The sequence below is a fragment of the Cavia porcellus genome, unplaced genomic scaffold (genome assembly GCF_034190915.1).
Source record: "Cavia porcellus strain 051 isolate PalLab524CR breed Dunkin Hartley unplaced genomic scaffold, mCavPor4.1 scaffold_17, whole genome shotgun sequence".
Lineage (NCBI taxonomy): Eukaryota > Metazoa > Chordata > Mammalia > Rodentia > Caviidae > Cavia > Cavia porcellus.
The window spans coordinates 72,513,547-72,527,165 of NW_026947500.1; the positions used below are offsets into that span (position 1 = coordinate 72,513,547).

The following is a 13,619-nucleotide window of genomic DNA, read 5'->3' on the forward strand; positions in this document are numbered from 1 at the left end:
AAGGTTTGAGGAGCTCGATCAAGGCAAGGCGCTTGAGGAGTGCAGGGGTGGAGTTTAAAAGGGGAGGCGGGACAGAGGAAGCCACAGCAGGAGGTGTATTAATAAGGAGCAGACCATTGGATATCGCAGGAAATGTAGAAAACCGCCTAGGACAGCCCCACTGCTCATAGGAGGGACTTCAGGTAGCAAAGCAGGTGATTAAGTACCCCAGAAAAGCGCCCCAAGGTAAAATGCAAACATTAGCTGCAAAAGAGAAAAGGTTCAGCTCTGAATACCTTTGCCAGCCCGAGGGGGCGGGGCTTGGGGGAAGGGGCGGGGCCTCCAGTTTGGGGTAAACAGGCACAAAGTGGCACCGAATGCTCATCTTTGTATTTATGAAACTTTTGTGGAGCACCAACGATATGCTAAAGCCACAAAAATACGCAGTATACATGTAAATTCAGTAAAAAATTGAACCCCCGTGTCCAAATCACTTAACCGCTCTGTGCTCACCCAATCTGTAAAATGGACCTCATCATGGTACCAATCTCATAAACTCACAGAGATCAAGCCATTTCCCTAGACGCCAAATGCGCTGGCAGAACTATGCCTGGCAATTGACAAACGTTAGATGATTCTCACACCGTGATTCTGGCTGCCAGGAACTGAGGTCTAACTGGGCAAAGAAACGTTTTATTTTTTTTCTCTTTTTAAAGTTAGGATTTCTTTTAAAGGAGATGTGATAGCGGACACCTGTACTTCCAGCACTCGGAAGGCTGAGGCAGAAGGATCGCAGTGCAGTAAGTTCGAGCCCAGCCTGGATACATAGCTAAAAACCAGACTGGACTGCACAGTGAGAGACCTTGACTCAAAAAAAAAAAAAAAGGACTGATTCCAAGCAAATAAAGAGAAAGAACACGTGTACTTGGGACACCACTAGGGCTTCCTGGAGGAAGTGAGTTGAACTGGAGACCTGCAATACTATTAGAAGTTGGCCAGCAACCCACTTGGGACCTTTTCTGTCTCTCTCTCCCGACAGAAGTTTCTTTCTCTCAATGAATATATTCTGTTCTTTTTTTATAATTTTTTTTTGTCTTTTTCCTTTTTTTTATCGGCACCAGGGATCGAACTCACGACTGCTTGCTTGCAAGGCAGGAGCTTATGCCGCTGAGCTAAATCCCCAGCCCCGTATATTCTGCTCTTAAAAAAAAAAAAAAAAAAGATGTTGGCCCAAATGGGACTGGTGGTGCGGATCAGTGACTGACAGGTCACGAGGTCCTGGATTTCATCCCCAACACTACAATAATTAGAAAGAGGAGGAAGAGAAAGTGGGGAGGGGAGAGGGGATGTGGAGCCCGGGATGATCCACTGAGGGCCAGGTGTGGTGGTGCAGTCCTGTAATCCCAGCACTCTGGAGGCTGAGGCAGGAGGATTGCTACGAATCTGAAGCCAGCCTGGGATACAAACTGAGTTCAAGGCCAGCCTGCATAGTGAGACCCTAACCTTGTCTCAAAACAACAACAACAACAACTTACTTTTTTTTTAAAGTCCACCAAGGACCTTTTACTTAAAGCTTTGTGAAGCTGAACTAGAAGTTTAGGTTACAGGTGCAGGTGTAACTGCGTGACAGAAGGCTTCCGCAGCATTCACAAGGCCCTGGCTCTGATTTCCAGCACCACAAATATGAACAAAGGGAGGAAAAAACTTCTTGGAAAACCATGGGACGGCATTAGATCTCAAAGCACAAAGACTATGCGCATGTGTCAGGGATACTGGGGATTAAACTCCGGGCCTTTGCAGTGAGCTACAGGTTTGAATTTGTAATCTTTGTGCCTCAGCCTCCCAGGATTATTGTGTGAGCCATCACACCAGGTTTAGACTTTTATTTTTTTTTTTTTAGAAATTCAGTTCTTAGGTCGTCTACTCATGTTGAAGCCTAACCCGACCCCCAAACTACACAACTGTGCTGCAGATGGGGCATAAGAGGGGTCGTTAAGGTTAAATGATGGCGTAAGATCCAAGGCAAAGGGGCTGGGGATTTAGCTCAGCAGCATAAGCGCCTGCCTTGCAAGCGTGTGGTCGTGAGTTTGATCCCTGGTACCGGTAAAAATACAAAAAAAAAGAAAAAAAAAAAAAAGATCCAAGGCAAATCCATGCCAACAGGAGCCTTTAAAATTAGGAAGAGTTGGCTGGGGATTTAGCTCAGCGGTTAGGGTTACTTGCCTTGCAAGCAGGCAGTCATGAGTTCGATCCCCGGTACCGATAAAAAGGAAAAAGACAAAAAAAAAAGGAAAAAGACTAAATAAATAAATAAAATAATATAAAATTAGGAAGAGCTGCCAGAGTGAGCCCTGCAATGTGAGTGCACGGTGAGAAGGCCTCACGGCCTCTGCAAGATGGAAAGAGCCTCTCCAGCCGCTGCCCATGGCTTCAGACCTGAAGCCTCGCAAAGGATGAGAAAATGTTCATTGTTAAGCTGGGCGTGGAGGCGCATGCCTGTCATCCCAGCACTTGGGAAGCTGAGGCAGGAGGATTGCTGTGAGCTCGAGACCAGCCTGGGCTACACAGTGAGCTCAAGGCCAGCCTGGACTGCATAGCGAGACCGTGTCTCAAAAAGACAAAATGTATTTTTTTTGGAGACAGAGTCTGACTGAGTGATTGAGTTGCCCAGGCTGCGTTCAAAACTGTCAGCCTCTTGGTTTAGCCTCCTGGGACAACAGGCCAGTTTCACCATGCCCGGATTATTTCTGGAGTATTTTACTTATATTTTTGTCTTTGCTTTTTTTTTTTTTTTTTTTTTTTGGTCTTTTTCATTTTTATCGGCACCAGGGATCGAACTCACGACTGCCTGCTTGCAAGGCAGGCGCTTATGCCGCTGAGCTAAATCCCCAGCCCCTATCTTTGCTTTTGAGACAGGGATTTGCTATGCAGTTCAGACTGCCCTTGAACTCACAGTGATCCTCCTGCCTCAGCCTTCCAAGTGCTGGGATGACAGGCGTGTGACTCCATGCCCATTTCTTCTGGAGTATTTTAAAGAAAGCAAATTTCCTCCCATAAGCACGATAAAACACATCTCTGGTGAAACATATTTGTTAACATAGCCACGCCATTATCACTGTGGACTGGTAACAGCTCCTGTATTCAAATTTTGCTGGTACTTTCAAACATGTCCTTTTGTGTAACAGTGGCAAACCTGTAACTCCAATTACATGAGAGGCTGAGGCAGGAGGATCTTTTTTGGGAGAAGGGTCTTGCTGCGTAGTTCAGGCTGGCCTTGCACTCACTATGTAGTCCAAACTAGGCTCAAACTCAGGGTGATCCTCCTGCTTCATCTTCCCAAGTGCTGGGAGTATACGTGGGTACCATCATATCCCACAGAGACAGAAGAATTCTAAGCTCGAGCCCAGGGTGTGCAACTTAACAACTCAGTGACACCCTGTCCTGAAATAAAACACAAAAGGCTGGGGTGTCACTGAGGGTTAAGGCGCTTGCTTAGCAAGCACAATGGCTTCCCCAATCCTGTTTCATTCCCAACACCAAATAAACAACGAAAACTGTCCCGTTACTGTTCCTGCCTGTCTGATATGGTCTTTTCCTATAACAATTTCTGCCCTGAATTCCATTTTCTGTACGCTTTCCCTCTCCTCACTTCCAAAAAAATTTCGTTCTCCAGGTGGGCAGGGAATTGTGTTTGCCTCACTCGGCTGCCGGGGAGTCACTCCAGTAATATCACAGCAGTGAAGCATGATACTGTGGTGTTTTACTGAGAACCGTCTAATGGCACGATCATCGCTACCGTCCTAGGGGACCTGTGCTATTCTGAGCCTAATTTCACAGACAGGAAAAGGAAACCCAGGATGGTTAAATTCTGGGCTGCCCTGGTTTCTTCTGAGACCCATTGCACGCTTTGGGAGAATCTTCAGCTTTAGGGAAGTGTCTTAGGGCTCAGGGCCCTCCATTCTTCATCTGTACTCCTGATACCCACACGCCAGCCACCCTAGAGAAAGCCCTTCGAGGCTGGATGCCATCTTGCCAGGAAGCCGCACGCACCTGCCTCAGGGTCCGCCTGTCTGCCTCCAGCCCCTCAGCTGAGCTTTGGCTGTCTCTCTGGGTTCATTTGTCTTCAGGGCCCAAGTGGAACCTCCGGGGCCCAATCTGTGTATTCTTTTCAACAGGGTGCTTTAGAACCAGCCGCGGTGGCATTCGAGGAGGCCGAGGCAAGAGGATTGCAAGTTTAACACCAGCCTGGACAACGTGACGACTTAGCAAGACCCTGTCTGAAAATGAAAAATAAGCAAAGGGCTTGGGATGTCCCCCCAGCGCTAAGGCCATAGGTTCCATTTCTAAGTCCGGAAAAAACAGTAACAAAAGGAGGGTGCGTGGGGTGGTTGCTGGAGTCCAACAACCAGGTTGGTGGGTGCCTTGAATGTCCTCTCATTGAATTGGGACTTTGTTACATAAGCGCTGGGGAGTGAGAGAATGTTCTTCAGCAGGGCAAAGGGCAGGGCTCCTGCTTTTTTGCTAGGGCGGGAGTCAACCCTTTGGGAAGCCAGCAGAAGACAGAAGGAATCCCGCTCGTCGTCTTAGCAACGGATGGGGGGGAACCACCGAGACGCAACCCCAGAGTGCAGAGCGGACGTCTCAGACCAGTGAGGGCGGAGCGCTAGAGAGGCGCGCCAAGCCGATTGTCACGTGGGTGGCCGCGCGGAGGCGGGACTTCCGGCGCTGAGGTGTTTTCTTTCCGGTTGTCGGGGCCTGCGGTTCTTCCCTACTGGGCCTTGTGCCCCCCCCAACCCGCGCGGCCCCCCGCCGCCGGGCTCGCCGCCACCATGAAGAAATTCTTCCAGGAGATCAAGGCTGACATCAAGTTCAAGAGCGCGGGGCCCGGTCAGAAACTCACAGACTCTTCAGGGTGCGTGACTGGGCGGGGGCCTGAGGCGGGCAGAGAGGGGATGGAGAAAATCTTCACGGTTGACCAGCAGGGCGAGGCTGAGAGGTCGGGGACGAGGAGGGGCGATCGGTTTGGGCGGCTGGGCGATCTCGGGGCCGCGAGTGTAGGGGCGGAGCATTGGAGTGTTGGGGGAACTTGGGGGCGTGGCCTGGGCGTGGGCAGAGGTTTGGGGGCGTGGTCAGCCGGGGGAGCGTTGAAGGAGCCAAGAGACTTCCGGGCGGGAGAAAGGGGGCGTCCTGTGGGAGTCCTGGGAGCGGACCGTAGTGGGCCGAGAGGGGTAGGAGTGGGGGAGGAGAGACGCCGAGGGCGGGACAACATGGGGCGTAGGTCTCCAAGGAACCGGCTGAGGAATGGGGTAAGAAGGTGGGAGCCCTCTTCATAGCGCCAGCCTGGCGAGCGCGAGGGGGTGAGTTCGATTCCTGGTACCTGAACAAAAGAAAAGGGTGGGAAGGGGCTGGTGGAAGGTGAGGATGGCAGGGGTTCGGGAAGGTGGGGACAGTAAGACACCCCGCGGGGAGGTGTCCAGGTGAAGGCGGGGTCCCCAGGGTTCTGGAGAATCTTGGTGACCGCTGATGTGGTGCTGCGCCTGGAGGAGCAGGCCCAGCCCAGACTCCGGGATGCTGTGCAAGGTTTGGCGGTCCCCTTAATAAGAGATCACGTGGGAGAACCCGAGAAACTCTGTGATGTCCGGAAAGGTGTTGAGGGTGGGGTGCTGGGGGAAGTGGGGAGGTGGGAGCCTGGTGTGTGAGGGGTGCATGAATGAGACCCCCTGGGGTGCTCTAAGATGCCTCTGAGAAGGTGGTGTTTGAGCACGTGAACATCGGTCACTGTGTCTGCAGCAGCCCAACCTCCTGTCCCTCCCAGAACCCTGGATGGCGCATCTTGGGTAGATGACACAGGAACACTAGGACTTTGCAGAGGGGACCTGATGAACCTGTGTGCAGCAGGACAGCAGAGGGCCCTCTGTGAACAGAGGGAAGGAGACTTTGGGGCCTTGTTGTGTATGCCGGGGGAGGGGAGCGTGCAGAGGGTTGGCCATGGCCTGGGTCTCAGAAGGACCTTACCGCCGCTCAGGTCAGCAGAGTCCCTGCCAGGTTGAGGGAGGTGTCTGGGATACTCAGTATCCAGGAATCACTTCCTCACCCAGAGGTCCTGAGAGGACCAGAGAGAACTGGACAGGCTGAGGGGCTGGGGTCGGTGCTGCTATGTATCTACGCTAAGCTTGGGGATTTCACAGTTAGAGCTCAGGAGCCATCCTAGTGCCGAGGTGGCGGAGCTGCTTGGGTCTGGAAAGGTCCCCAGGGATAAGAGGAGAGGACCCCGAAGCTAGCTGATACCCACCACCTGGGCAGACAGGAGATGAAAGCTGTGTCACATCACAGCCTGGGGACAGCTGTGGAGCAAAGTGCTGGGATCGTGGAGTTTCCATGGGTACTGTGACGGGGAGCACCTTGCCCTAACTGTTGTAAACCTCCCGAAGTTTGTGTAATGATTCCTGAGCACCCGGAGAGTGCATGGGTCATAATTTTTTTTCGAATTCGAGACCTCATGGGGGCACAGATATTTGAGACAGGGTCTTGGTAAGTTGTTAAACTGCCCAGGCTGGGCTTGAACTTGTGACCTGCTTGCCTCTGCCTCCAGAGTGCTGGGATGGCAGGCATGTGCCACTGTGCCTGACTGCATTGTTAGTCCTTTATATAGACAGGGGCACAGAGGCCTGGCTGGGGGGAGATTGTTCTAAGAGGTGGATGTACCATCTCCTGTGCCTATGACCCCCCCCCCATCAGAGACCCTCGCAGGGACACGGGGCAGGGCAAACGCTGTCCCATGATGGCTATCACAGGAGGCTGCTCAATGCCCCCACTCAATCTCTGTGCAGGGAGAGGGCCCCCAAGGAAAAGGTGCGCCCATCAGCTCCCCAGCAGCCCCGACAGGGACCCACTGATGAAGCACAGATGGCCGCTGCTGCTGCCCTGGCCCGACTGGAGCAGAAGCAGCCCAGGGCCCGAGGCCCCACGTCGCAGGACTCCATCCGGAACCAGGGTGAGGGTCAGCTGCCCTCAGGCTGGAGTGTGAGACCTGAGCTTTGGGCGGGTGCAGTGAATGCACAGCCAGGAGAAGGTGGCAGAGGCTCTGCAGTGGCGAGCGTAGCAGTACATGTGACATGCTAGGGGCAGGGGGACAGGGACAGTTCTGGAGAGAGGCGGGTGTGCGGTCAGGAGGAGGCGAGGGATGGATGCAGGCAAGGCCCATGGGGAAGTGGCCCTGGCCCCTAGGAGCATGGGCCAGGGAGTGGGCCTTGAGCCCAGCCCAGCCCTGCACTCTTTGCAGTGAGGAAAGAACTTCAGGCCGAGGTGACCGGCAGTGGCAGCCAGGAGGCCCCAGGGACCAATACGGTGAAGCATCTGGGGGCTGCAGCGGGGTGGGGAGCCCTGTGGTGAAGGGCGGGTGGCTGGGGCAGTGGACGTGCGGTGGGGGTGCCCTGTGGGGCGGCAGAGAAGGGAGGGAGGACGCCTTCCACACTGGGACACCAGGCCCCTCGGCCAGGAGGACCCCTGGCTAAGAAGGGAAGGCTGGCAGCCGCTCCAGGGGCTCGGGAGAGCAGCGCGCACATCCGGGCTCAGACGCTATTGCCGCAGGGAGCCGAACCCATAGAGGAAGGTTCCACCCAGCTGCCGGTGTCCGGAGTGTACTTCACCTGCCCGCTCACGGGGGCCACCCTGCGGAAGGACCAGCGGGATGCACACATCCGGGAGGCCATTCTGTCGGTGAGCGCGCGCCCCAGTACCCAGGCTGGCCCGGGCCCAGGAGCTCTGCTGGTTCCTGCTTTCGTTTGTGCTCCTGGTGTCTAAAGAGGGGACATCTTTTCTTTCTTTCTTTTTTTTTTTTTTTTTTTTTTTTGGTCTTTTTGAGGCAGGGTCTCACTGTGCAGCTCAGGCTGCCTTGAGCTCACTTTGTAGCTCAGGCTGGTCTGGAACTCGCAGTGATCCTCCTGCCTCAGCCTCCCGAGTGCTGGGATGACGGGTGCGTCACCACATCTGGTTTAACAAGAGGGGACACTACATGTGTGCCACAGAATCATCTAGGCTACTAGAGCCTGGAGAGAAGGTGGCTCCCCATGCCAGCCATCTCGGCCTTGGGGTCCACTGTGAGTAGGTTAGGTTGTCTCTCAGGTGCCCCTTGGGGACACAGAAGTCTCCCACCACTGGCTCTGGTGGCCACGTGTTATATTTAACGTGGAGGTGGCAGGCTGCCTGTCAGCACAGGAGAGACTTTCCTTTTGGTTTTAGTCGGAAATAGTTTTACAGCTTAATCCCAGCACCCAGATGAGGCCCAGGCAGAAGGGTTAGTCCTGGCCCGGGCCCTCCCGAGCCCCTGCCTCACGGTAAGGAGTACAGAAGGCTGGGGTGCAGGTCAGGGAGAAGCCGGCTTTCATCCCAGTACTGCAAACAAAAAGACAGAGCACCCAGACACCCGTTACCGAGGGTCTGCGTTTCCAGTGGCTGTCAACACAAGGTCCTAGCGTCCCCTGCAGCCCTGGACTCTGTCCCTGTCCATCCTCCAGGCTGGCAGCGCTGGGCCAGGCCGCAGCTGTCCGCTCTCCGTGCCCTCTCCTGGGCCCTGTGCTTGCATGGAGGGTGCCTGGAGAGGCAGGTGCCCTTCCTGTGTCAGGGTCCCCCGTGACTTCGCAGGCCTTGGCCTGTGGCTGCCTTTGTCTGGCTGGGTGTCGTCCACCTCCACGAATTAGCCAGGCCGTCACACTAGCGCCCCAGTCGCTTGCCCGGCCCTCTCTGTTCTCCTCTGGGCGGCTCCCTGGGCTGCATCCTGCGTTGTCCTGTAGGTCTTGAGTAACCTGAAAGCCACTTGCTTTACTGGCCATTCCCAGCCTTGTGCTAGTCAGGGCCACACGGTGGAAACAGTTCTCCATGCCGCACTGCACACCGCTGATTCAGATGCCAGAGCCAGGGTGCGGGCACGGAGCATACTCTCGGGGTGATCTGGACACCTCTCGCCAGGTGACTCCTTCTGGGCCGTCCCAGTTCACAGTCCCTCCAGCAGGGTTGCAGGGCCCCTGACCTGATCCTCACCAGAAAGGCTGGTGACACCAGTGCCTTGGGGAGAGGCAGTGCAGCCCCTTGTCAGGCCGGGTGTACGTGTCCCCGAGGTCCTGTCTTGAGTGTTTTCTGTGCCCTGCAAGCCCCTCCTCTTGCTGATCCATAGGCGTGTTGTATGCACTGCGAACCTTAGGTCCCCTGCTGGCCCGTTCTGCTGGCCCCATGTTGTCCCTCCGTCCCTTTGCCAGGTAGGAACTTAGGTCTCTGTGGACCCATGGGTGTCTGACTTGGTGGCTTCTGGGTCCCGCCTAGGACCTGCCTCGCCCAGCCCCGTGCTGAATTGAGCCTCGGTGCTCCTCCCGGCCCCTCCTGCTCCGTCCTGTACGCTGCCCCGCCTGCCCGGGTGTCCCCAGCCCTGGCCCTGCAGTGTGAGGCGGGGGCTCTTCCTCAGCCCGGTAGCACAGGCGCCCCAGTGCTGGCCTTTGGCACCGACCACCTGTGAGGAGAGCCCTTCGCAGGGCTGCTGTCCTCCCCTCCACCACCCAGCCTGGGCCATCATGCACCACAGAAGAGGGTGTGGTGGCTCTGCCTCGGTGTCCCGTCCTTGGGGTCCTGCTGGCATCTGGGGCTTCCAGGGTGTCCAGAAGCAGCCAGGCCCAGGGGCGGGGCTGGGCTGCTGGTTACTTCAGTTCTGTGTAGCCATCAGGGGACACAGACTCGTGTGTGCCCCTCTGCTACTTGCCTGCCGTGTGCCCTGTGGGCCAGGGTGTGTCCTAGAGGCTGCGCAGCGGTGGCAGGTGTGGGTGCTCTGGCCCAGGGCGCAGGGCTGGGGCTGCTGGCTTCTGAGGCTGGAGCGCGCAGAGCTCTAGCCACACCAGCTCTGGGCTGGCCAGGGGAGCTCATCCGCAGCCTGGACGCAGGCTGGTCCCCTGCCGCAAGAGTGCCGTCAGCCGTGGTGCGGTCACTGCCCTGTCCCGGGCGGCCGTGTGAGTTGGCAGCCTCAGCCTGACTCCCTCCCCAGCACTTCGCCACCGACCCCGTGGCCGCCTCCATCATGAAGATCCACACGTTCAACCGAGACAGGGACAAGGTGAAGCTGGGCGTGGACACCATTGCCAAGTGAGCAGGCCTGGGAGGGGTCGGGCAGGCTGCCTCAGTTTACCTGCTGGTGAGACAGAGGCCCCGAGGAATTTGGGGCTCCCTTGTGTGGCACTTGGGAAAGGGCCTGGCGAGCGGATGGGTGGGCCCGGATCTGCCTGCTGTCCGAAGCCCGGTGATGTCTGTCGCCTGGCTGCGTCTGGTTCTCCCCTGAGAGCCTGCGGGGATCCCTCTGTGCCTGCAGGTACGGGAGGGCTCCCGTGGGACCCTGGTGGGGCCATCCGTCATATGGCATCCACAGGATGACTTTTAACCCCGTGGGGCCGGGAGGCTGAGGCAGCAGCGAGCCTGTGCCCGTGCCGCCCTCCCAGGTACCTGGACAACATCCACCTGCACCCGGAGGAGGAGCGGTACCGGCGGATCAAGCTGCAAAACAAGGTGTTCCAGGTGGGCGCTGAGCCCGGCCGCTGCGGCCTAAGGGTCCCGAGGCCGGCGGGCCAGGTGGCGGCTCCCTACCCAGCCACGGGAGGCTTGAGATCGGTTCTCCGAGGACACATCCACTGGGAGAGGGTCGCACAGGCTCACACGGGGCCCCCTGGAGAATGGTGAGGTGCAGCCACCCTGCCTCCACCCTGGTGGCGGGTGCAGGTGCCGTCCCTGGAGCCTGGGTCCCTGCTGCTCGGCTGCAGGCTCTGCCCCCCCCCCCGCCCCCCCAGGCTCGGGGCTTTGCAGCCCGGTTTGCTGGGCAACTGCAGTTTTCCCAACGTTTGGGAGGCTGAGGCAGGAGAACCGAGTCTGGGCTCAGATAAGAAAAGTGGGAGCCACCCCAGCATGCGGGCCGGCTGTGGGGCCGGGCCGGGGTGGGGTGGGGATGGCCCGGCCGAGGAGTGACTTCCGGGCCCCCCAGGAGCGCATCAGCTGCCTGGAAGGGACCCAAGAATTCTTCGAGGCCGTTGGCTTCCAGAAGATGCTGCTGCCCGTCCCGGATCGGGGTGAGCACGCGGGGCGGGCGGGGCGAGGCTGGTGCCCCAATGGCCGCTGACCCCGCTGCCCCGATGCCCCGCAGAGGGCGTGGAGGAGGAGGCGGCGGAGTTCTACGTGCTGGGCGAGGCGGCGCGGGCGCAGCCGCAGGAGCTGGCGCGGCACCGGGAGCGGCTGCTGGCGGCAGAGCCCGTGCGGGCCCGGCTGGACCGGCAGCGCCGTGTCTTCCGGCCGTCGCCGCTGGCCTCGCATTTCGAGCTGCCCGCGGACTTCTTCAGCCTCACGGCGGAGGAGCTGAGGCGCGAGCAGAGGCTGCGGTAGGCGGCGGGCTGCGCCCGGCGGGGCGGGCGGGCGGGCAGCGGGCCGGGTGACAGCAGCCCTGTGCGCACAGCGCCGACGCGGTGGAGCGGCTGAGCGTGCTGCGCACCAAGGCCATGCGGGAGAAGGAGGAGCAGCGGGAGCTGCGCAAGTACACCTACACGCTGCTGCGGGTGCGCCTGCCCGACGGCTGCCTGCTGCAGGGTAGGGCCGTGCGGTCCGGGGGGGGGGGGTCGGGGGGGCCAGGAGGCCGGGGGCAGCTGTGCCCGAGACTCCCACCTGCACCACCTCCCACCTGCACCACCTCCCACCTGCACCACCTCCCACCTCCCACCTGCACGCCGGGCCTGGCGCTGACTGCGCACACCCTCAGGGACCTTCTACGCCCGGGAGCGGCTGTCGGCGCTGTACGAGTTCGTGCGAGGGGCCCTGCAGAGCGACTGGCTGCCCTTCGAGCTGCTGGCCTCGGGGGGACAGAAGCTGGCCGAGGATGAGACGGTGGCCTTGAACGAGTGCGGGCTGGTGAGTGGGGCCCGCGGGCTGGACAGCCGTGTGTGCCACGCGGCAGCCGGGGAATGAGGCGATCTTCGGGGGGCGCCCAGGAGGGGCCCGGCCATGTTAGGACCCTGCCGTCGGGGCTGCCCCAGGGGGCTGAGGCAGGGTCTGGAGTAATTTCGGGGCTTAGCGATGCCCCCGCCCGGCTTGCTCTGTGCGCTCCTGGCTGTCCCCGCCCGGAGTGATGCTTCTCCTGGGAGGGGGGGCAGAAATGCCTGAGTGCAGGTTGGCAGGGACCTCGGGGGGACCGAGCCACTTGGTGGGGACGCCTGGACCTCAGCCTGCTGCTGGGCTGTCCTGATGCAGGTGCCCTCGGCCCTCCTGACCTTCTCGTGGGACGCGGCCGTGCTGGGAGACATGAGGGCGGCGGGGGCCGAGCCCGACCCCTCCGTCCTGAAGGCGGAGCTCCTAGACTCCATCGAGCAGCTCTCCTGAAATAAAGGCGGCCTTGGCTTTCCCTGGCTCTGTCTTCTGGTCTCCTGTGCCTGTCCCAAGCTGTGGGGCAGGGTCGCTGCTGACCCACTGAGGCTGTAGATCCAGGCTCACCCGGAGACCCAGACCCTTGGGGTGCCACGGGGAGGCACTGTGCCCATGACCTGGGGCCCAGGGTCACACAGGTGGGCAGAGCCACTTGGGCACAGGCACCACGAGCTGTGCGTCAGGTGGCCAGGGCAGACTGGAGCTGGGGACACCGAAGGGAGGTGCTGGCCTGACAGCACGGGCCTCTGATTGCTGACTTAAGGACCTCAATAAACAGATTTGGATGTGGACCACTGTGGTCACTCAAAACTGCAGGGTGGCTGTGCAGGTGGGGCTTCTATACCTGGATGCCAGCCCGCACCGAAGCGAGGACCCCCCCTTAACCCTCCCCCCCCCCGTATTTACCCTATTAGTCCTGTCTGGGGCTAGGCAGAGAAAGCAGTGGATGAACCCACTAGTGAACACAGAGGCACGCTCGGGAGCCAGGGCCTGGGGTGCACAGGCCTGTCCTGGGCACAGCTCCCAGTGGGAATTTCCTCTTCAGACACTTCCCGGCAGGGCAGGTGCCACTCCCCCCAAAGGGCCTCAGATGTGTAGCCCTAGCGACCGAGGTTCAGCCTAGTCAGCCCTAGAGAGTTCCTGGCCCGGCTTCACTGTGCTCTGCAGGATGTCACCCCTGACATAGCAGATGGTGAGGAGGGGGCCACGTGGGAGCCAAGGAGCCACCACAACAGTGCCCGGATCCTGACCCATGCCCTTCCCGGCCTGTCCCTACAGCTGCAGTCCGCAGCCAGACTTGGGGGTCTAGCGACCTTAGCTGGCTGTGGGGTGCTCACCCTGTCATGGGTTGGGGTGTCGCGGATCTCCTGTCCTTTGCCAGTTGTGTCTATGACTCCCTTCCAGATTGTCAGTGCCCTGGCTACCCTGGCTTAAGGGCACCCTCTGGGGTGGGCTCTGCCCGCAGTGGGATGCCCTGGGGCCCCACTTTGGTCAGGTGGGGGAACTGGTGTGGGCGAAGGCAGGTGGGCAGCTGCCCGAGAGCTGGCTGGGCAGCCTCAGCTCTGCACAGGGCACCAGCCTCTCGGGGAGCAGCTGCCACAGGAGCCTGTGCCCCAGGTGTGGACACGGCGCCCAGCATGGCCCCTGCTGGCCAGCTGCTGGGACGTTACAGCCACCCTCCCCGAGGTGCCCAGCGTGGATGT

General features: G+C 59.0%; 2 protein-coding genes across 3 annotated transcripts in view; one reads left to right on the forward strand and one right to left on the reverse strand.

Annotated features, from left to right (window-relative positions):
• Nucleotides 1–357: 357 nt before the first annotated feature.
• Mpnd (MPN domain containing) overlaps nucleotides 358–13,619 on the reverse strand; it is a 69,869-nt gene continuing 56,607 nt past the window's right edge. The window contains exon 10 of the mRNA XM_063229183.1: nucleotides 358–1,776. Coding sequence (XP_063085253.1) covers nucleotides 1,759–1,776 — 18 coding nt within the window. The 3' untranslated portion in view covers nucleotides 358–1,758. The remainder of the gene's footprint in view (nucleotides 1,777–13,619) is intronic.
• Nucleotides 4,684–12,707, forward strand: Ubxn6 (UBX domain protein 6). 2 transcript variants are annotated; one of them, XM_003460761.5, is made up of 11 exons: nucleotides 4,684–4,891; nucleotides 6,810–6,973; nucleotides 7,262–7,326; nucleotides 7,570–7,698; nucleotides 10,007–10,104; nucleotides 10,455–10,530; nucleotides 10,991–11,075; nucleotides 11,150–11,381; nucleotides 11,456–11,586; nucleotides 11,756–11,904; nucleotides 12,244–12,707. In XM_003460761.5, the coding sequence occupies exons 1-11, from the start codon at nucleotides 4,809–4,811 to the stop codon at nucleotides 12,370–12,372; spliced, it is 1,341 nt and encodes a 446-aa protein (XP_003460809.1). In that variant the 5' UTR covers nucleotides 4,684–4,808; the 3' UTR covers nucleotides 12,373–12,707. The 2 variants fall into 2 exon arrangements, with proteins under 2 accessions (XP_003460809.1, XP_004999215.1); XM_004999158.4 differs by lacking the exon at nucleotides 4,684–4,891 and adding an exon at nucleotides 5,142–5,336.